This window comes from Fulmarus glacialis, unplaced genomic scaffold (genome assembly GCF_000690835.1).
Source record: "Fulmarus glacialis isolate BGI_N327 unplaced genomic scaffold, ASM69083v1 scaffold3581, whole genome shotgun sequence".
Taxonomy (NCBI): Eukaryota; Metazoa; Chordata; class Aves; order Procellariiformes; family Procellariidae; genus Fulmarus; species Fulmarus glacialis.
Genome location: NW_009194545.1, coordinates 9848 through 33680, shown reverse-complemented (window position 1 = coordinate 33680; position 23833 = coordinate 9848). Strand labels below are relative to the sequence as shown.

The 23833-nt window shown below is 44.6% G+C and overlaps 1 protein-coding gene across 1 annotated transcript; it reads left to right on the top strand.

The window, feature by feature from the left end:
• Window positions 1-9008: 9008 nt before the first annotated feature.
• SYT13 (synaptotagmin XIII) lies at window positions 9009-23587 on the top strand. Its single transcript, XM_009587786.1, has 6 exons — window positions 9009-9191; window positions 14351-14573; window positions 16474-16608; window positions 18325-18638; window positions 22751-22880; window positions 23153-23587. The coding sequence occupies exons 1-6, from the start codon at window positions 9009-9011 to the stop codon at window positions 23455-23457; spliced, it is 1290 nt and encodes a 429-aa protein (XP_009586081.1). The 3' UTR covers window positions 23458-23587.
• The last annotated feature ends 246 nt before the right edge of the window (window positions 23588-23833 follow it).

The window sequence follows — 23833 nt, the reverse complement described above, 5'->3', positions numbered from 1 at the left end:
CTACTTGACCAGGAAAAGAGCCACTGACCCACTTTGCAGTTTTGCAGCCAGAAGACAATTTACTCAGGAGTTTTGAGGGGGGCTAGGGGACAGCTGAGGACACAGGGCTTCAAGCCAGGGAGCCCACTGGGGAGAGGACAGTCCTCTCTCAAGTATAATATGGGCAATTGTGAAAATGAAGGAAACAATTCCCTAGGGCTACTGAAAGGAGCACACGTGGGAGGCCTCCTTTCAAATTTGTATGCAACTTTTCCAGCCTCATGTTAGAGGAAGGTTCTGCCATGACTACTTTGAAGATTGAAAGTTGTGTACAAAGCAAGCACAGCCCTCTAAGGCAATGACAGGCAATGCCCCTGTGCTTTCCACCACAGAAGTGCCCTAAATCCTGAGGGTGGTGGCTATCTCTAGATCACTTAGATTAGGCCTGACTGCAAAGCTGTCAATAACGGTGCTGGCTGGAGTGGGAAGTGTCAAAGACCTATTGCTCTATTACACACTGGACAACACTGATTCTGAGTAGCAATTACCTGTCAAACTTGACCAGGACGAGGTCAGATCTTACTATGATCTCAATCTGAAAAGCTAAAAATAGCATATATTTCTGCAGACAGCAAAACCAATTCCCAGTCTCAACTATTTCAAAGGAAGGCATGGAGGTCAGGCGGGTCACAGCAGTGGTGCAGTAAGGATATCATAAGCATGGACCCATTCCACTCTTTGCACTTAACTCATTGTCAATAAACTCGACGGAAAGCATCTATCCTGATAGCTGGAGGCTGTTTTCTGAAAAGTCTGTTTTTGTAGAGGGTGTTTGTAAGGTCTCTTTGTCTCTTGACTGGAATGTCTGGGTACACGATTGTATGCACCAACTCTTTTTATCGGAGTGCTGGCTGAAATTTGTATAATATCAGTGTTACAGAAAATGTTCCAAAACCAGATGAAATCTTGTGGTCACAAGCAATCGCTAGAGGTGAACATGAACAGAAACGTAATTTCTCAACTCCAGAACTGGAAACTCTGAGTCTCACTTATCTGTAATGATTTCCTCTGCTCTTTTCTCTGTCTCTGTGTCAAGCAATGTTGTCTTAGGGAAAACTGTTCCTGTGGTGTTCTTGATACTAATAACAGCACAAAAATCACTGCAAAAAGTGATTCACCATTTGCTAATAAGAATTACCACTGCTGAGGTACTTGCAGCTTCTGTGAAGGGGGTACCTAGCAAAAGACCCCCATAAACACAGTGAGTGACTAGACGGAGCAGATCGGCTCACAGTCTGTTCGCTGTGATTTCCTACCTGTGCCTCTTTGACAGAGGGAGGGAATATATGATAACTCTGACCAAGACTCAAAGGAAATGTGGAAAGAAAGAATAAGAGGCCAAGAGCTGCTGCCAGACTGCTACTTTACATGAGTCGGTGACTCAAAATAACATTTCCAAAAAAGAAGCAGATTCTCAGGGTTTTACCTAAAAGATGTAAGAAACAAAATTTGCACAGCATGTGGTGTCTGCTAGAATAGCCACCCAGGATCAGACAACAGGCCTCTCTGACCCTGTGTCCTCTCTCTGACAGGGGCCAAAAGTGGCTGCCTAGAAAAGCACATAAGAACAGGGCAAACATATATGATACTTCCCCTTTGTTTTGAACTTGGAGCCTGCTTGAATCTTCCCTGTAGTTCTTATACTGGAATTAGGAAGTTGATCCCTAGCCAGTTTCCCCAGTACACTCAGGATTTCAGAGACCTCTTTCTTCTCCCCTTGCAGTATCTCTTTTCCAGGCTGAGGAGTTGTAGCTTGCTCGTTCATTCCTTACACAGAAGCTGTTCCACACTTCAATCATCCTTTCTGAACCATCTATGAACTTTTTTTTCAGTTTGGTGACATCCTTTTTTAGACCAGAGGGGCAAGAACTGCACATAACACTTAAGGGAAAGGCAATCTGCTCACAAAACAGAATTAACAAAAAGCAGATGCTGCTTTGGCCATTATGTTGCCAGTTTGCTCTTGCACTGCAGTGAAAAACACGACAGCTTTTTTTATAAGTCTTCCCTTTCCTTCTCTGAAAGTTTCTTCTGCAGTGACAGTGGTATCTGTGGTCTGAAAGGCAGTGGGATGAGGAACGCAGTAAGGTGGAGGACGCTGCCTCCAAGCCCTGCTGCAAATCCAGAAGGACTGCTTGCCTCCTCGGGCTTTCTCTCACGATACTACCTCCTAAGGACCTGTTGTAGGTTGTTTTTTTTCCGAATGCTTAATACCACACAGTGCTGTACATGCTCCAGCGTGGCTCCCATGGAATTTTGCTGCAGGAGCGAGCTCTCGGCTCTTGCGTAAATCAGACCACAAGGTACCAGGCTGGGTGTGTAGGAAGTGAGAAAGAAACATGTAATTATTCTGTATATTTCCAGCTGCTTAAACTGTAAGATCAGCCAGCAATCTGGCATCTTATTTTTCTTTATCTACTCCTTCACTGGAGGGGGACACACATAAAAACCAGATGCTTTCAGTATATAACCCTAATTCATTCCCAAAAAGAGTGCATCTTATCAGCAAACTATTCAGAGTTCATTTAGAAATAAAATGGTATATCATCCTGTACTTAAAGATTTAAAGACAAGGCTGACATGGAAGTGGACAGAAATAAGGCCTTACAGACAACTGTATTTCTTGAATTTTCTGGCTTTGCAGCCTTAACATAGCTAGAGATATAATTTTAGCTAAAAGTATGAGATCCCAATGTTTTCTCTGCAAAATATCCTCTACAGCATTGGCATTGTAAAAAATTGAAACTCTAGCGTGTTAACCAACTCTTAAAAGAAACTGTAAGGAAAACATTGTCACCTCTAGGAGGCAGCATTTTATTGCAAATACACAATGTATAATTTGGTGTCCGACACTTCAGAAGGTTTTGAAGCTTCTCAAATCTCCTGTGATTATAAAAAAAAATCTAGCAGAAAAGAAATAAACATACACTTGTGCTGGAATTACCTGTGCAAAAATAAGCTCTGTTTCTCCAGCCAGCAAGATCCAATTCTCAGATGAAATGGAGATAGTCAGGCACAAAATGCTCCCGTTTTCCTGGGTTTTCAATAGCGAGTTAGCAGAGTTCGCTGGAAAAGCAGAGTATCTGGGTTGTTCATCTGCTCGCAGCAGGATACCTCCCCCATTTAGGAAAACGTGCTCATTTACTCACCTTCACCTGCTAATTAGGAACGTACTTAACCTCGTGGTCGCCACTTTACTGAACAATACTTTCCTTTCAGTTGCATTTGCAGTGATTTATTTTTCTTTCTTTCACCCAGGTCTGTCCTGAGCTGGAGCTGACATTTTCTTCCTGAATTTCCATTACTGAGGTGCTAAGACCTCACACTAAAGCACTTCACCTGCTGAAGCACAGACATTGTTTTTCTGCTGGGCTTTGTGGTGTGATGTGGCTTTCTAAAGCACAGCTGCCTTTCTCTTTGCAGATGGCCCTTTGGTGCTCTCAGAGGAATTGTGGTTTTTTTGAAAAACTGCCTCACACATTAATACTCTTTTAACATCCCAAGCGGGCCCTATGTAAACATGAAGCAACAGAGGACACCACATCGGTGGTGTCATTGGCGGTTAAACGTCAGTTTAATTTGTAACTGAATGAAAATAAATCCCATTTAGCGCACAAAAAGGTACAGCTGGTTGCATGCGTGCACACCACTCTTCTTGATTTCAAAACTACCCATAATGGAGAACCCTCCACCGTCCCTCAGAAATTGCTCCCACCGAAATTATGCCCATTGTTGGAAATCTGCAACATGTTTCTACTCTGAGTTTGTCTGGCATCAGCTTCTGGCCGTTAGCTCCTGGTAACGCATTGTTTGCTTGACAGAAGAGGACCTCTGTTATCAAAGATTTATTCCCCAGCTGGGTACTTAAGGATTTTGACTGAGTCACCCCTTAGCCTTTTCACCAATAAACAGACTAACCTCCTTGAGTCACACTCCGATCCACTGCCTTCCAGCCCCTTGTTCATTCTCGTGGCCCTTTCCTGAACTCCCTCTAATTTGCCCAGCAAGTCGGTGCTGCCCAGCAGAGCGGGACGCAGCATTGTTCTACGGCAGCCCCACCAATGCCCCGCGGCGCGGAGCGACGCTTTTTTCCACCCCAGCCACACCAATGCCAAATTCACGTGTTACAGACCCTTCTTATTCCTACCCAATGTTTTTCCTCTTACCCTCCTGTGGATCACACTACCCTTCCTGATCACTTTTGCTTTTTGGCTCCTTCTCCCTGCTTCCTAGTGTTGAGCCTCGCCCCCCCAGGAGTATTCATCCAAAGTTGCCGCAAGGGATGCAAGAGCTGTACCACAGCCAGATTTACAGCGGTTGCTGGTGACAGGGGGTACCTGGCAGCCTCCTGGAATAGGTACACAGCCAGATTTTTTCCATAGATCTCCTGAATCCCACAGATCTTGGTCTCGGGACAGTGTAGTGTCCTAGTACAGAATCATTTACCATGTGCCCTACACTGCACGCATGCAACTAGCTGTACCCTTTTGCGCGCTAAATCCTTACCATCATCCCGAGGGTAGCGGAGTGGCAAAAGGCTACACGCGCAGCTGGCAGGTACTCCTGTAAGTCTGGAGATTTCAGGACTTCTATATCCATTAAACCAGCTGAAGCACCACAGCTTGAAGCTCATTTTCTTGAGGTTGATTGCTGTATATCTCCCTTTTAGAAAATGATTCTTTCTTCTTCTCTTAATTACTTCATTTACTTGATTTATATCTACAGGTCTGTTTCAGTGACAGCGATGGAGGGGCCAAGCCCACATTCCTCTCACAAATCTTCCTTCTTTTCTTTTTTTTTTTTTTTTTTTGCATATAAATATGTAGACACAACTGCTTTGTCTTAATAGCACTGCAAAAGACTATTTCAATGGTCTGTAACACTTTACAATCTGGTGGAGGATGACTTCACCACTTGGAGGAAGACAAAATCCCTTTCTTAAAACATTTACAACCTGAGGCAACAGCACACAAAAGCATAAGGAGGTAGATGTAGTCATTGTAAGCACAAGCCTTTTACCTTCACTTTTGTTTCTGCCATGCTTCATTTTCTCGTTAAAGAACTGCACGACAGCCATATGTGGTCTTCTGTCATTAACTGGCTATTTCAGTGCCCAAAGTTGGGTGGTGTAAACACCTTGCTATGATTTAGCAAGCTATTTCAGACCATCATCCTGTTCAAACTGTCCCATTTCTGCAGCACAGAATCTCAGAATCTCGTAACAGGTCAATACAAGTGAAAACGCGAGCTTACACCTTCAGGCTATATGTGACGGTTACAAGGATTTCCCTGCAAAAACCCTCTCTCTCCCATTTCCGCCTGTTAACTCACCCTTCTGCCTGGCGAAACGCCTCAGTGAGAAGCAGAGTATCGCTGAGAAATGCCAGCCCTGATGGAGTGGGCTGAGTCAGGGAAAGCAGTCTGCAACTATCTTTCATTCAGGTGCGTGTCGGCTTTTCCCTGTGGTAGTGAGGGATTCTGGAACTTTGTGTCTTCTAATGCAAGAGTAAAAGTTGCAAATCCCTGACCTGCTTATTTGAGTGGTTGGCAATTGCATTAAAGGGCTTTTTTCTGGTAAGGCATGAATTACAGCCAGGCGATACAAAAGCTCTTGTAATTCTCCATGTGATCTGTACTACCAGTTCTTCATTCAGAGAAAGCCTCTTTTATGCAGCCAATGGACAGAAAGGCCCAAAATATGAGTGGAAAAGCTCACAGCAGGAAAAAAGAATCTACAAGCACCAAAGGTTGTGCAGTGCCTTATATTTTGTCATCACAGCATATTCATGTCTGAAATATTGGGAGCTGAAAACCCTGTTTATGGTTTTGTCATTCTTATACATGTATCAGAATCTGGAGAAAATATGTGGATAGAGTGACTGTAAAATGTGTTGTCAGGCCTGAACGTGCCCATAAAGTTTAGCTTGCAAAAACAGGCTTTCATCTTTCTGCCTTGGCAAGTCTCTTTCCAATGGCAGATGTGGCAGATAAAAGAGCTATGTGATTCTGGGCAATATCAGTGCGAATGGCCAGTGAGAAAAGTCATTAGCCTGGCCCCATTTTAGCCTACTACTGCTTTAAAGAAAAAGAAGCAATTTTATTATTGGGTGTTAAAACAAGCAAGTGTAAAGCTGACTTTGAAATACATTTGTGGTCCAATTTTTTTTGGAACGGGATGTGTTAAAAATAAGCAACCATGACAGATAAATGCAGTGATGGTATGTGCCAAAGCTACAGTTAAATTATGTATCTGTACCTGTTACATGCATCAGTGCACACACAAAATTCCGCAATATTTGGCCTGTCGCTTGTAGAAGCTCACATACTGCTAATATTCAATGTTTAGCAAGAGCTGTTTTGTTTTCCTAGCAATAGCAGCAAGAGGCTGCTGCCTGGCTATTATTAAAATATGATATCTGATGATGATTCTGTACATCTTACATTTCACAGCATATACAATTTCTGGCAAGGAAAACTTAATCTTCATATATGAGCAGCTAGAAAACAACTTGGAGAGGTATACTATTAAATTATTGTCTTGCAGAGAGATTTTGATGTGGTCTTCCTTCCATAGCCTGTTGTAAGCAGTCTTCATATAATTCTCAGAACAGCTTGTAGAAGACACATGAAGATTGCATCTCATGGATGGACTGAATGCCTTCTCCATTCCAAATCTCTGTCAATGTATTCCACCCTCAACAGCACCTTCTTCTTTTTCATATGGTTTCCAAATCTCAGGGGCCTCTGGTCTAGGTGTGTTAGGTTTCACTAGCACCTTGAGGAAGAACCCATCCTGTGGAGGAAACCAAAGGCATCTAAAGAGTGTGTCCATCCTTTTTGTCCTCTTTCGGACTCTCCTCTCTTCTACTTGTCTTGAGTGGTGGTGGAAGTCCGTAACAATATGGTACATTCTTCAAACTCAAGATAAGATCTTGTGGCCCTGTGATTATGATGTTACCTGTTCAGCTATGGGCTGAACGAAGTAGTTGGTAGGTAAGTGAGCAAATGGTTGCAACAGTACCTGTGGCAGAGAAAGTTCAGATCAGCAAAGGTAAGCGTACGGATGCTGTTCAAGGCTTTGGAAGCTCCTGACCCGCGAAGAGCATGAAGCAAAGGGAGCATTTAGTCAGATTTCTCAATCCCCTCTACGTGATGTTCTTCCCACTACTGAGCACAGCAAGAGATGTGCCAGTGGTCCAGCCTGGGGTGGCCAGTTTTATGTTCTCATATAGACAGAAGACAAAGCTCAAGGTTTTCCTTCTGCGGGCTGAGCTGAAAGGCCAGTTTCCACGGGCTCAGCAGTGTATTGGGGGATTGTCTCTGCTTAAGGAGTCTATTGTGATTCTCTTCTTGATGGGGGCGTCGGGAGGGTTGGAAGTGGGGGGCGAGATGCGTGTCTGACAAGCCTGGTAGGGTGAGGAGAAGGCAAGATGACAGAATGCGCACTGCATCCATAAGGATGCTGCAGGAAAGAGGAATCTTTAACAATTAAAGTGACAGTCAGATGTGTGAGAGAAGCTTTGTGCCAGGGAGGTGAACATGTAATCTATAATGGAACAAAGGCTGTGTGAGTCATCATTAGTAAGACGTGAAACATCAAAAAAAAGTCAAGAAAAATCCATGGCAAAACCTGAGCTGCAGAAAGATCAAAAAAACTGAATTCCTAAACTTTTCTGTGTACATAGTTCATTTTTTCCCTGATCCATAGGCATCAACTGTATTCCAAAATAGAAAGACAAAGGAACTCCCAGTAGAACTGGGTATTTTTTTCAGAGCCTTATAAGGAATATTTTGCTTCTTGCTTACTAGTTCCACTCTGGCCCAGATATATAGTGACCCAGATTTATAATCATCTTCTGGCCACTAGGTACTCCTTGTGAAGCACCCGGAAAGTGGTTGTATGTGTCACAAGAAACACATCAAAAGATGGCATTTATCCTCCTCTCCCCCAAGTTGGGCAGTCTGAGAAATCAGGCAAAAATAAATGAGTCAGAGAAAGTTAGTCACTCCATCACCTCCAGAGAAAACTGAGACGGACATGTAGCCCTTTAGCTCTGTTCATGTAGGTTCTTCTACTGTGCTCATCAGCCCACCGCCTGACACCGGTGTAGTAAGCAGTGTGACTAATGTCAGGCATATGTTGTTTGCGCTCTCATCCTCTGCAGAGGAAGCAGCATATGCGCCCGTGTGTCTTGTTTGATAGGATTTTCTGCTGTCTTTTTAAATAGAAATGCTGCTCTGCACTGATGCCACAGAGACCAGCTCCAAAAGGTTCAGACCCTGCGCTTTGAGGGGAAGCTGGTGAGGTGTGGGACGGTGCTTAATTCTTGCATGTTTGCTCCTCAGCCTCTGAAGAATGAGAAAGTTTTGCCTGACTTACACACAGGCTTCACTCTGACTGTAGTGCTATCGTGCAATGCTATCGTAACAGGGCTTCTCAAGCCAGCATCTTTTGGCAATCGCTATCTTCCCCTTAAGACAGAAAAATTCAACCTCGAGCACATTAGCAAGCTAGCCCTCAGAAATATTGCTAGAGAGCTGATCAAACATTTGGATGCACTTTCTGTGAGTTAGCTAGCAAGGCCCAGCCCCTTCTGCTGACGTCTTTCCTCTCTATCACACATCAGACTTTTCCCAGTGGAGCTGGAGAACAGGCTTCAATGAAAACTGCCTGTTTGCAGCTATATGGAGATTGCAGGCACCACAATCACTATTTCCTCTACCTGACCTGGAGCAGAAACTCCATCATCAGGATAGAAAGGTAGCCTTGTTGCCTAGCAAAGGTGGGATGATTTATCTCTGTCTCTAGATTGGTCCCTTTTCTTTGCTGCACAGGAGAATTGTTTCCAGACTTCCAAGGAGAATGAAGCCAGGCTAGAAATCGGAGTGGATGTGCGAGAGCTGCTCTCCCAGGGAGGAGAAGGAGTCACAGGGTTTCTGTGCTTTTTGTTCCTGTGCAGTGCAGGACAATGGTTTTATCTGCCCCAGTTATAGCCCTGGGGGCTACCTTAGGGACTGCAACTAGCATCCTTGCCCTCTGCGGGCTCACCTGCTTCTGCAAATGCAAGCAACCTGGGAAAGGACTCTCGGAAAAGGACCAAGAGGAGGACATGGAAAATACTAAGCCCAGTGTGCTTCAGCCAGTCCACCAAGTAAGACAGTCTCTAATTTACTCTGTGATTTTTCTTTAAATGCAGAGGGTGGGAATGCAACTTCTCTGTTAGGCTACTCAGCATGTGATTTATGCTGCCTATTTATCTGCTTACTGTGTTCAGGATGTAACAACATGTCAGTGGGAGGAGGAGTGAGGGAAAAGCAGAGATAGGCTGGGTCACCCACAGAATTACCTGAGCAGGAGACACTGCCACAGTGCCAAAGAGAAAGCTGCTGATGGCAAAAATAGGGGAGGAGGACTGGAAATGCTGCTTAGCTGTCAAGCTAGATCACGAGGGAAATGATTTCCCGAGGAGAGAAGACTGGACTTTACCAGGTGGCATGCAGCATTGTAAAGAGGAGACGACTCCTGCTGGGTTCTCCTATAGCAGCTATTTCTCTCACTCCGTTCATGACATCTTATGCTTCCTGCAGGAGAGTTCCCTGTCAACAGCTGGCTTCTTGTGAAAACCATCCCTCCTCCTCCCTCTGACCCTCTAACTAAGGGGATTAATTATGTGTGAAGTTAAAACAAGGCATTGAAATGATAATAAAATGCAAGTGAGAATCTGGAGTGTGATGACTGGACAATCTCACCACACTGTGAATTGCTTTTTTACTTACTATAAGAGCAATGTGGAGTATGGATAATATCAGGCATCCCTGGGTGGTTTTTCTTTCTTGTTAGAATCCCAAACCCCTGATTTACTGCTGAGCTTAGTGCAAGAGAAAGCAAGGGGAATTACAGGACCCTTCTAATATACTTATTAATGGAAAACTCTCCTTCAAAGGGAAATGTTTGACAGATTTCCTTGGTTGACTATGGTCTTTAGCACGACCTGTAGCACTGGTCAGTCCCTGAAGGTATTACCTGTTGGCTGTTGCTCTTGGTGTTTGTATGTGCCTACGTCCTTTTCACTTTCATCTAGCCATTCAACTAAATGTTATGCCTTAGCAGCCAGTTCCAAAGGCCAGTGATCCATTGTATAACAGTCTTCGTTTGCCTTTTAATTATCTGAGCTGCCTATTATTTTTGTATTCGTAAAGAATGTAGCAGGAATCCCAACTGAACTTCTCTGTCATGTTTGTAATTACATATTCAGTCTCTCTCTGGCTATCACTCTTAGGCTCGTAGTAGAAAAGAGCCCTGGCATCCTCATGCTCCTGTTGCAGTTTGTTCTGGGGAAAGATGACCAAATCTACTAATTGTATTGTAAGATCTGGTGCAGATACACAGAATCGCGTTACCAGATCTTCTGGTTGCTGGGGGTGGGAGGATGGCTCCACTGGCCATGGATGAACATCTGCACTGAGCTTAGGACTTCTCAAGAGATTGCTGCTGATTCTGAGTGTTCATCCATGAGCACGGTGAATATCTCCTAGTACCTGTTTGCATTTTCCTAGGATGATTTCACCTGCTATTCTGTTTGATAGTTTTGTCATGTCCTTTCCAGGCTCCTTTCTTGTCTTTTCTAACCCATACAGGGGATTTGCCAACTCCTGTGTATAAGGATGTACAATAATGCTGAGATTTTCCAAGTTTACTGTTAAAATGAATGAGAGATGTGTAACTTTGACAGTCATATCACTTTGCATAGCATTTTTTCTAGCTGTTGTCTGGAACAACACTACCCACAGATAACTTCACCGTCAGTCTCTTTCTACAAGAGACTTTTTGTTGTTGTAAACTTCTAGCTCAGAAACCTCTCAAATCTTTACTTTAACTCCATCCTTGGCCTGGACATTTTTCTTTTATACAGACTTCTGGGAAACATCTTGGGAAAGTGTTAATCTGTCCTGGAGCTTGTCCTCCGGGGTGTCATCCTGCTTGCATGACTGAAATAAGCACCAAGTCACCGTGAAGTCCAATTAAGCCTCCAGTACCCAGCAGCTATTAGGTTATGGTCCTCACAATATTTCTACATACATCAAGTTTTGCCATTAACTTAATCCAGTATTTGACCAACAGGGGATCAAATTATTCAACCCGCCCTCAGTGTATCACTATTACCTGACTGATTGTATTCTTTTAGCATTGTAGACTTTCTAATTAGAAATATTATTTCTAATGTTACTGTTTGTTTTTGTTTGTTTTTTTTTTTAAAAAAAAGAAATCTGGCCAAATTATAGCAGCTGAATGAACATTCTGTCACAGAAAGTGCAAAACGTTCTTAGTTTGCATATTCTGTATGTTTAACAATTCTTTCCAATTAAAATAGTTTTCTTGCCGGGAACATGCATTCTCCTATGCTGTCACTGATTCAGAATCAGTCTATATACCTTGAAGGAATGAATCTCAAATTGAGTTCTGAGCTTGTGAAGTTTTATCATCTGTGTCTATGTTTATAAATTGTCCTGTCGGGACTTTTTTCTGACTACATTAGTACACCGTATGTCCTAGTCAGTGCTTGACATACTTAATTATTAAAGCTTGTCAGGGCCACTGATTCTGATAAACAGAGATGACGAAAGATGAAGCAAGACTGCATTTTATTCACTTGGCATGTCTCCCATGACAGTGATGCTTGTATTTGCTATAGACAGAGGCTCCCCATGGACATGCCCTGCATACATGAGGAGGAAGAGTTCGAACACAAAGATACCTCTACAGAACAATTAAAAACTGCTGTAAATTTGCAAAGTCTCAGCAAAGCGTGCAGAATGAAGATTTCTAAACATATCCAGCAATGGCAACAGTCTGGTGCATTGTTTGACTGACACTGGGCAGGGACCCAGAAGGTCAGCTGCAGCCTCCTTGTTGCTTTTGGTTTCTTTGCTTTCACACATTTTATGCAGAACTATCTGAACTATTCTGCTCATCTCTTTATTTAAGATGCTGCTGCTGATTTGCAAAGGGAACTTCCACAGCTTCCACAGGGCACTGCTATGTAACTAGATTAGCAGACAGCACTTGGGAACAGGGCTGGCAGCAAAAATAATAAACAGAGGCAGATGCAGTTGGAAGAGGGGGTGGGCTAGTCCCACTGTGCTTGCATATGTCTCTCATCTCTAATTCTGCAGAGCAGACAGACAAGAGGAATATTTAGACCCGGTGGAGCTCTTACTTGCTGCGTGCTGATGGATTTCCTGACTAAATATCTGGCTTTTAGCAAGTGGAAGAAAAGATTGTACTAGCAATACCTCACATTTGTACGGTGTTTTTCATCCCAAAGGATCCCAAGGTGCTTCGTGTGCTAGCAGCACGCAGCAGTGCAGGCGTACTGCTCTGGTGTGGTGGCCCGTGCCTGGGCAGTGCTGCCAGTGACAGCAGCCCTACACAGCGGCTTCAGGAGAGAAAGAACAGCAGAGACTGCCCACCATGGCAAGCACTGTATGTGTGTTAGAAGTAATGCCTTTGCAGAACAAAAGCGACCTGGTTTATCAAGCTGTTGTCTAGTGATTCCGAACATATTTTGCTTGGTTGGTCTGCTTTAATTTTAGAAGAACGGAAAACCGCATTTAAGGCTTGGATGAGTAACTTCAAATTTCCTATGTATTATTTTAGGACCGATGAGGCTTACATCTCTAAAAGAGGGATCTCGCTTACAGACCCGCACCATGTGACTTACATAATATCTAAACTCAGCCGAATGCTAGGTGGGGACTGCACACAGTGACGTCTTTCTTTCTCAACCCACTTCTCTTTCAGAGCCCTTAAAATTAGACAAGACAAAATGCTATGTTACATAGTGGACTTCCTAAACATTGATGCACGGGCTGCCTTGAGAAGATGGAGTCGCTGACCTAATTAGTTCTTTACCACTGCCAAGTGCATGTAACCGTAGTGCTATGATCTCCATAAGCAGAGTATGACTAAAGAGCTGAAGACCAAGACTGCTCTCTTTCTTCAGCTCTATTTCTTGAGGAATAGGTATGCTCCCTCAGGACATGTGAACTGGAACCACAAAGTCCCAACACAGACAAGTGCTTCAGGGGATCATCTACATTCATTATTAATAGGAAACAATGAGTCTAATGAAAACCTTTAATTACAATTACGAACATTTTCTGGCTCACCCTCAATCTAAACTTAACACAGAATAGGTTGGCAAGCAGCAGAGTTGGAGAGGATCCCACTGCACAATAATCAACCAAAATGGCAGTTTTACTTCTGCTTTTTGTCTTTCGTGTTTTGGAAACATTAATAAAATCTGTTGCAAGGGTCAGGGTCATTTGCTAGTCAGCTTTTGTTCTTTACCGTTGATGAATCCAAATATAAATGAATCAGGAATGATTTCAGTTGTGAGCAGACAGGATTCTTTCTTGGAACATGAGGAAGAGAGGACTGTTTTATTCCATTAAAATATTTTTCATTGTTTTGGGAGAACAGTAATGCCTCTGTGACAACCTTTGCTTGGACTGCCTGAGCATTACACCATCTTTCAAGTTCTTCTGCTCAGTCCATGTTCATGATTCAGCAGGGAATTGAAATGTTAAGAACAAACTCGGACATAAATCCAAATTTCAGTCCTGGTATAATAAAGGGGAAATGTGTGTCTGAGGGTCAAGAGGAACTCTGGTCCACAGAGCCAAGAGATAGTCCAAGACGCTGAGATGACCACTGAATCAATTACTCTTGGTATGCCATTGCAGGGCTCATTTGTTCAACCAGTTCTCCTTTGTCTTACTACACCGCGGTTGTACTTGCTCCAAGTGACTGTATGATCCATGCCTTTGCCTTTCTAATGCTTACTACATGCTCATATAAAATGTTCTGAAATCTGTGGGTGGCTATAGCTTCTTGATCTTGGATTTGACTTCAAACATCAGGGTAAAAAATACTGTACTTCAGTCATAGCAAAATTAACTTCATAGTTGATTTCTGTGCTAAGAGAAAATACAGGCTTATGAAAGAAGGATTAACTGGTACAGGAACAGAGGAATAATCAAACAACAAGAACATATCTTTTTCTTGTTGCAACGAAACATCTGTAGAGGCGTAAATCTGAAAAGACACACACCAAGTAGAAGGGTATCAGCTTTGGAAAGAATATCCCTGGTCATACAGGCAGCAGTTTCTACAACCCAAGAAACAATGACGGTAAGAATGACCAGAGGGACTGTCTTTTCTCCCTTTGTCTCAGCTCATTTAACACTGAAAGAATAGGAAGAATTAGTCTAATTAGTGCAAAGTAATAAACAAAGTTTTAATTTTCAGTTCAACATTAACAAAACTGCAGAGCCAGTCCAGCCTCGAGCACTCCTGAAGTTTCCCAACATTTATGGCCCCAAACCAGTAGTAACTTCACCTGAAATTGTTAACTACACGCAGTACTCCCTGAAGACAACAGAAGAACCAGCTACTGGAAAACATACTGGTTTGGATGAGAACAGGATGAAGATACAAGTCAACGAAGAGCTGTTTGTTCTCCCTCAAAACGGTAGGAGCATTTGGTCTTCAGACTAACAATTGCTTTTCTGGGTGTAGATATGTAATACCTCTGAGCATAATGTGATTGTAGTTAGAGAAATAAACGTGAACTGAAGACATGGGGCGCTTTTCACTCTCTTATCATGAGCATTGTAAGTGAGTTCTGTCTTCAATGCATGTGTTTAATAGAAAGTAGTCATGGAGCTCATCAGGACATTCAGATAACAAAGGTGTAGTTGTGTCTGGTTGTAAATTTTTTTACCTAAACATCTTTTGTGTTGAAGAATCCGGCTCAGCGGAAGCAGACATTTTGTAGAAAAACATGTATTTAGTGTAGTTTTACTGAGAGCGTTTGCCAGAGTATGGGTGAAATGTCCGGCCAAAACTAGGCAGAGTATCTCCTCCAGGACAAATGCTAGCTGTCCAGCAACTGTCCTTGTCAGGGACATTGGCAACTTCTACTTCTTATTTATTTTCTCTGCCGCTTTTTTTCCACTGGTTTGGTGAAATGGTCTTGGCTTGTTGTAATGTGCAGTGAAACCAAAGGCTGACACCTCAGACATTTTTGCCAAATAGAATTCTTGTTTTCCAGCCAGCCCAAAGGGTAACATGCCAAAGCCTGGAACGTAAGATTCCTGGAGCCGGAGAGAAAATGCAATGTTAATTATATACATCTGGCAGCATGTCTGGGTTGCTTCCATACTGATTTTTATACCTTCACAGCTGTCTTTTAACACGATAATTGACTCTTATGGTTACCACATTAATAAAACCTTCCTGAAGATTTGCCAGAGACACAATGCCGTCTGTCATGATTTTTTTAAGAGAACTCTTTTCAGTTTTTAAAAATTGCTTGAGATTATATTTTTGTCCTTCTGGGAGGACGATTGCTACATTCACCCCTTCACCCTGAGACTTGGGAGTACGGAAAAGAAAGTACTGTGGGAAGCAGCTGCATTGGAGGAAGAGACTGTCTGAGCCACATCCTTAGGTGTCAGGGAGAAGATTATAGGGTAGAGAGGCTGCATGTAGGCTAAAGCTTTATATAAGTGTGTTGGTGCAAGAGCCTCTCTGCACTGCTAATGGCACAAGCAAGTTTGTTTCCCGCTGTGCCTGATTTCATAACTCAAGTATTGCTGAAATAAGGCAAGAATTGTTGCGTTCTCCTTTCGGTGCTACATTGAACTGGTCTGGACTGTGGCTGAGATTTTTAGGAGGAAATGTCCTGGCCCCACTATTGTTTTCTCTATGAATCAGAACTGACCTTGCAAATAAGAGCTTTTGATGACAAAAAGCTGTGGCTTCCCTTTTAGTCTTGCAACTTGCTTTATTTCAGTATGAAATATATACTGGCCTTCAAAATCACACGTGGAGAAACTGCTTGACAGCTTCCCAAGCTCATTATCTTCAACCTGGTCAAGCACTATGGAAATAGATGTCTTCTGCATGACAAAGACTGTATTGTTAAAATTAAAAAACGTTTAGAGAGGTCTGAACTAACGCAGAGTTGCATGGTAGCTCAAAAGCAGAATCAAGTTCTCATTCCAAAGAACACAAGATTTAATTCACCAATGAGAGTTAAAAACAATTTAAAACAATATAACAAGTAATGATTGTGGTTTAGATACCTTGGCCTAGGCACAGGGTGAAAGAGCAAGTATGTGAACCATCTTAGAGCACAAGGTGGTAGAGAGAAGGCGGCTTGTCCAAGTGCTGTAGAAAGAGCTGAAAATGTGAGAAAACAGAGCAAAAAGGAGATACGGTGATGGAAGAAGGAACATAAAATATGTTCCTGCATACAAGATGCAAGAATAGTAAGACATTTAGAAAAAAGTTGAGCCAAGACAGGGTGGATTTGTTCTCCTTGGAAGTTGAAGACCTGCTTGCTAAAAGGGTTATTTCAGTTCCAGGTGTAGTAGAGGACGTGTGTGTCACGGAGCACTTGAACCCCGAGAGGGCAGCCAGCTGTAACCAGGCCCCCGAGCTGCGCTACTCCCTTGTGTATGATCAACAAAAAGCCGAGCTGCGTGTGGCCCTTCTGGAAGGTAAGGGGCAGAGATCTTCCACTGGTGATTCTCCATCTGGAGGGTACAAGATACCTGTTGGTTTTGTAGAGAGTTCCCCTCCTACCTTAACATCAACATGTGTCTCCAGGACCACCAGATGTTTCACTGGTTCTGGGCTTGCAGAATAGAAATACCTGGCAATGTCACTGCTTGAAGTGAGTGTGCAGGGCATGGCTTGGGAACAATTGTTTGCACAGCTCAAAAGCAGAAGTCAGGAACCAGGATGGGCTCCTCCAGTCCCTGACATGATACAAAGCAACGTCGTCTTTTTATTTTTTCCTTTGGGGGCAGGGGGAAGGAGGTTGCCATCTCCTTCCTCTCTATAACTTTCATTCTTCAACTTGACCCACTCCCTACTGCCTCTTCCTCAAGTCAAGTCAAAGGCTGAGCTGGAGATACCAGACTTACCTTGTAGGCCACTGAGGAAGGTCCCTCTGGCTGCGCCTGGCCAGGCGGCCAGGCTCTGTCTCACTCTCTGAAGTGGGAACTGACAACTGTAATAGCTTCTCCACTCAGGGCTGGAGCATCAGTAGTTCCTCTGGGAAAGTAAAATAAGCTGACTGAATAATTCATGCACAGTGCACATCTCTGTGGAAACCTAATCAAATCACACCCTCCGAAGCGAGAACTGAAAGGGTGCTAAATGGCAGCCACTGCTGTGGGTCGCCTGCCAGCAGCAAGCCCACAGCTTCCCTCCAGGGTGGACACCCACGCCTGCAGGCTGCCACCCTGGCTCTCCTGCACGCGTGCTCCTCCCTGGATGCCCCGCTGCCGCCTGGGCAGGATCCGGCTCTGCTCCCCAGCTCTGCTCCCCTGGGAAACCAGGAGACCCCTGTGAACCATGCGACCTGGAAGCTCAGGAGTGCTGTCCTTGGACTGGCTGCAGCAAGGACTTCAGTTTTGCCCACAAAGCCATACTGACCCCTCGGAGGAAGGCATGCTCCTCTTGTGGGGAAGGCAGCGCAATTCTGTTGATGCAACTGAAGAGGAGCGTGAAATGCCATTCTCACTCTAGGCTTTTCCACATAAAAGGGATATAAACTCAGGGATGAATGTCTCTTGACATCACGACAGATCTTTTGGGCTGTGGGATGGCTTCTGAAGGAGGCATTTACCAGAGGTTGGAAAGCAGAATGCAATAACCCTTAGACATATCCCACACTGGCCTGCAGGGGTGGATGTGTGCCAGGAGGGAGGTCTCTCCCATCTCTGATATCTGTGACTGACCATTCTGCTTTTAAAGCCTTTGTAAGAAGCTTTCTTTGTGTGCCAAGGTAAAAGTAAATGAGAGCTGCCCATCCCTGTGCCATGCTGTGCCTCATCTCGTGGCTGCTCTGCATCTTTCAACAGAGCGTGTTTCCTTGAACACAGCTGTTGCTCTCCCAAACACTAACAGAATCCTTCTGCAGTCGCGGAAAGACAAGGACATTGTGCAGCACGAGGAAAACACCACCGCATGGGCTCACGCACTAACAGAATCCTTCTGCAGTCGCGGAAGGACAAGGACATTGTGCAGCATGAGGAAAACACCACCGCATGGGCTCACAGCCTAGTCTGCCCCGTGCAAGCAGGAACAGGGGTGAATGTCTATGCAGCTGTTTTATTTTATGGCTCTCATGAAATAAGCAGTTTAGCCACAGATATTTCATGGTTGTCTTTTGTGAGAAGTTTTTACAATCAATCCTTCTTTTCCAGCTATGCATGGCAGAATGAGTGGGGACCAAGACACTGGCTGCCATTGCTACATACTGGGCACACTGGTGAGCAAGTCCAGTATTGCTGAGGCCCAGACAGAGCTGAAGAAGAAGGTGCTTCACACCCTCTGGGAGGAGGTCCTGCGATTCCCATTAAAGGAGGAGGACATGCCAGAGGGGACACTGACTCTCACCCTTAGAAACTGCGACAAGTTCTCCAGACACAGCATTGTGGGGGAACTCAAACTGAGCCTTGCTAACATGGAGGATTCCTTTGGGGTGGCCCGGTGGGAAAGGCTAAAGACCCCAGAGAAGGTATGGACTCAGTCTGTGTCGGTAGTCCAGAAACTCTAATGATTAATTAGAGACAAGAGAAGCCCTCTTCCAAGAAGGCTGCGTGTCAGTGGGTGGCTTTATTTGTTTGGAACCAGGTTTAGAGGGGTGATGTGTGACTGCAGCACTGCTCTGTGTTGGTCTGTAGCTAACCATTTCAGAAAGCAACCAAAGGCCCATCAGCCCAGCCCTTCCATCTACAGCTCCCAGCAGTTAAGATGTGTCAAAACTCCCTCTCCTCCTCCCTCAATTACATGACAATCTGACACTGACATCTGTAATTCAAAGCCTATGTCTAGAAAAAGTTACGTGAGTTTCTGTGAATTAGCGATGCGGGACGGTGGTGGCAAGTGCTGAAATACCAGAATGCCTACAGAGCAGGATGGAGGGACTCTGCGGAGCTGGGTGCAGGTAGGGCATACGGTGGCACCTCAAGGAGCCTTAAGCTAGGAGTGAAATACATTGTTGGGAATGAAATGTTTGACTGACGAGCATTTATCCTTACTGGTATCAATCCAGCAGTGCTATTCATTCTGGGAGATGTCAAAATATCACTCATTGCATTGTGTTGATTTTCTTAAACATCAAAACCTCCCTTTCCTTCCTTATCCACACTTTCCCAGCTGCACAGACAGGGAAAATGGAGGGAAGGATTCCAACAGTACTTGAGGCAGGTACAGGGGATGCTTCCTACGCACTAACTTCTTGCACGTTTCCTCAGGAGCCTTTTCCCTGCCGTGAACTAGATTATTCTTCTAGCAGCAGCAATACACTTAACAACATGGCACCAGGGCACTGCTATTGTTGCTACTAGTACATCGCTACAAACAGGTACCTATTGTACTCTGGTATGGTACGGGGTGAGCAATGCAAACCACCACCAGCATTGTTGCTAAGCATGCTGAAATAAATTATCGTCTGTCACCATCAGGCGTGAGGGCTCTCCACTGAGTTGGCCACAGAGACAGAGTACAGAGTTAGCATTTGTGATTTCCAATAATGCTAATTTATCTGATCGCCGCTTGAATGCTAGTAGGGCTAGCCACTCTAAAAAACCTCTGGTAGAGAGAGAGGCCACAGAAACAAATGGGTGGTCTGAATCAGTTTAATAAACTTCAAGCACAGAGCTAAATATTTGCCTAATAGCTGTAAATTGAAATGAGTTCCCAGTCTGCTGCTGTAAAAAGAGATGTCCAAAAGAAATTATTCCAATATAATGATTTAAATTCCTAAACTGAGATAGATGGAGCCCCCCTACCCCCCTTATCTACTGTAGTATCTGCTTGGTAAGCAATACCCAAGGAACAGCCTGTTCACAGCAATGGTCAGTTGTCACTCAAGTACACCTGATGGAGGCCTGACATACTGGGTACTCTGCCTTGGTCCAGCTTCACAACTATGCAGAGAAACAGGGCAGCGTTCATTTCTTCTCCAGCTGACAGCACAAGGTTAACACTAACAGTATTGCTGAACAGTGCCCCAGTTTGAGCTGAGGATGTGCAGTGAAAGCTGAATTTGCGTCATCTGGGACCTGAGAGAGCCAACCATTGCACAGATAGCTTCTACACAGATCCTGAATCATTTATCGAGAACCAGAGCGGGAGGGAGTGAGGAAGAGCTGATCAAAAAAGAGGAGCTATTTTTGACAGCATCCATCCGGGAACAAAGTTACTGGGCTTTGTTTAAAGTCTGACATTTCCTTGAAAAGCCATGAGCTGCAGAAATTTCATTCCTACCTTCCCAGTAATTCTCCCACACACAAGGGAAGGAGCTCAGAGGGGAGCTTACAGCTAACCAGGTAATGTAATTAGTATTCAGGAATTCATGGACTGCTGCGAGCAATGCAAAGCGTAGATATTGCAGACTGATATCCTTATCTTGTCTTCCTTCCCTCCCAGTGCTTTGCTAATGACAGTGATGATAGTGGCTCCTTGCATAGCACCTTCCCTTTTGTGATTTCACAGTGCCCTGCACACGTAATACATTGATGCTTTTTATCCTTATTGCACAGAAAGGAAGACTGAAGGTCTGGTGGTTGTGTGAATTTGCAAGGTTGCAGCACAAAGTGCAGGTTGTGGATTTAATAGGAAAAAGAAAAAAAAAAAACCCAAAGCCCAGAAGGAGGGGAAAGGAAAAGTACCTCTAGTTTGGTCTTTTCACGTAAAACTCCAGCAGAGACCAACCGTTGTAGGTTTTGGTTTCATGTGGATATAGGCTGATCAAAAATTTCATCAGAATACTAGGAGCTAGAAAGGCATAAGCACAAGACGTGACATGCATGTACAACGTGTGTGTTTGTGCGTTTGTGCATGCGTGTGTGCGTGCACGTTTACAGAACCCTGCCACCCTTTACCCCCCCAATCTCCACTGTATCTGTCTGTGCCTGGAGCTACAGGAACCAAATTCTAGCCAAGAGCTATAGAGTGGGACCTGGGGAGATGTAGAGGGATAAATAAACAAAAGCAGCATATAACTTGCCTAAACGGTGGTTTTGTATTGAGGTGGTATTTGTATTTGTCCCCCCATGTACGAATACCTTTTCTTTTGTAGTGGACATACAGCCATTTGAATCTGCCTCTGTTTGGTTTTATGTGTGGGGTTTTTTAAGATCCACTTAGATTTAGGACAGGATTTATGTAAGTAAAGTGCATATGAGCCCTTCATCGCTACCTGCGTGCATGAAAAAAAAGATTTACTTGGGTTGATTTGGGATTGAATTTCAGGCTTCCTTGCTAATGGCCTCCCACCTGATTTGTGCAACGACAAATAAGTCATTCAAACCAGACAGCGATGACAGCCGTGTTTTCTGGAGAGTCAGTAAACTCATGCGGGGCCTGTCCTTGCCTGTTGCGAGTAACCGGGTGAAAACTTAATTTGAAATATTTACGGCTCACTTAGAAGAGGGAGTGCAGAGCAACTGGTCTGGAGAAGGGCTGTCTGTCCTAAAGCGTGTAAATCAGTCTGAGGAGTCCGAAGGGAGTCTATTGAAATGACATTGGCTTTCTGGGACTCTTTTGGGTCATTAACCTCACTCTAAACCAGATTTCTGTCACAAGCTCCTACTCACTGAGAGAATAACTGCTCCCCTTTTGCCCCTCGCCACAGGCTGGCAGCTCTGCGCACCCCGGCGTGGACTTTCTCTCTTTCCCCGCCAGCTCCCGAGGAGGGATCGGCATTGCCCTCCCCGGGAGAGCGGCGGGCGGCGTGGTTATGTCCCTCCGCTTCCCCCTCGGGGGAGGCCGGTCCAGGGCAAGCAGGAAGGAAGGGGAGGAAGGTCAGGAGGCTAAGAGGCCAATCACTAATGGGAAGAAAGGAATAAGAAAAGAAAAGGGGGGAAAAAAAAAAAAGCATGGCCCCCTGACGTGAAGACCTGATGGTTCAGAGCCTTTGCCCCGGTGGAAATGCCGCAGGGGCAGCGGGGAGAGCTGCTCACAGGCCTGAGGGGAGACAGGCCGGGAAGGAAGAGTGAAGTACTGTGCCGAGCTCAGGGAGGTTTTCAGGTTGTCTGGGTTTTTCCCATAGCAAGTAAGGGTGTCAGAGAAGGTTCGGCTCCAGCTCCAGGGTCTGGCTGAGTGGCACAGAGCCAGGTATCGCCTGCTCTTTCCCAGGGAGCCCTACACTCCTGCTAGGCAGTGTGGAGCGGGGTCCACGTCTGGTCAGAGCCTCCTCACAAAAAGGGCAGCTGAAATGAAGAGTGAATTATGAAAAGCAGTAGTGGAAGTAGGGGACATAAATAAAGGGCAGCTAGATAATCACTCAAAAAAGGAGTATCTGACTACGTGCGTGTAGCCCCAAATCCTCTTCTTCTGACTAAATATTCCACTAAAAGTAGATGTTAGGAAGCAGTTACTTCCCAGCAGCAAAAGAAAGAAGTAACTCACATGATCAGGGCCTTACGTGAGGAGGAGCCCTCTCAGGCATCTTTGCCTGGTTTATTCTCATCCAGTGTAACTGGAAAGATCTCCTGTACAAAGACAGGGAGACAACTTGGTCGGTCCATGACCTTCCACCCATCACCTTGAACTATTTAGTTTTCCTAATGTTACGGCCAAGATTGTATAAAAAATTAACCCTTCCCGTGTCTCCATTTCCAGGAGCCGTCTACGGGCCATGGGGAGGTTCTGCTCTCTATCAGCTACCTGCCGGCAGCTAACCGCCTGCTGGTGGTGATTATTAAGGCTAAAAATCTCCATTCCAAGCAGCTGAAAGATCTACTTGGCAATGGTGAGTAGAATAGCAAGAAAACAGAGACTGTTGTTTCTGCTATTTTGTAAATCTAGAAAGAAAGTGGGAAGGGTGCTGTTTGGCAGAAAAAAATAGATGTTTGGCTTAGAAAGCCAAAGATATTTGAGTAATTTCTAAAAAGTGAACACCAAACCCACCAAGATCAATGTTTCTTATGTTCTCTCTCAGTCTGATGTCACCAGTTAAAATCCTCTTGCATTCATTTTGTTGCATGCTTATTAATATGGCGTCTCTCTCCACTCCCTATACAGACGTTTCTGTCAAGGTGACACTGAGGCATCAGTCCTTGAAGCTGAAGAAGAAGCAGACCAAGCGTGCAAAACACAAGATCAACCCTGTGTGGAATGAGATGATCATGTTTGAGGTGCCTCATGAGCTCCTGCGTGCCTCCAGCGTGGAGCTGGAAATGCTGAGCCAGGATGGTGCTGGGCAGAGCCACGTGCTCGGCAAGTGCAGCCTGGGCTTGCACATCACGGGCACAGGGAGGAACCACTGGGAAGAAATGCTGAGGAACCCCAGGAGACAGATAGCCATGTGGCACCAGCTCCACATGTAGGCTCATCATGATTACTGCCAACCATATTTCCAGCAGGCCTCTAAGCCTGAGGGAATAAGCTGTATTTCACCTTCCACCTTCCCCTCCACGAAGTTGCTCAGCACAGCATTCTTTTTACACCACCTTCTCTGATTTTCCTGCCTCATCCTAGCCCAGGAAACTGTCTGGACAATCTCTCACCTAATCAAGTGGTTCTCTCAAATTTGACTGCCTGGATGATTTGAACTAATTTTATTAGCCTGCCCACTGTCATTTCTGTAAGGTCCCTGTTTCTGTAGAGGAGCAGAGGGGCCAAAGGTATCATGAAAATGTAAGCCACTCCTTGGCATCTAACAGTCTCCCAAGTCTCTTGATGAGTGCTGGCTCCATAATCACA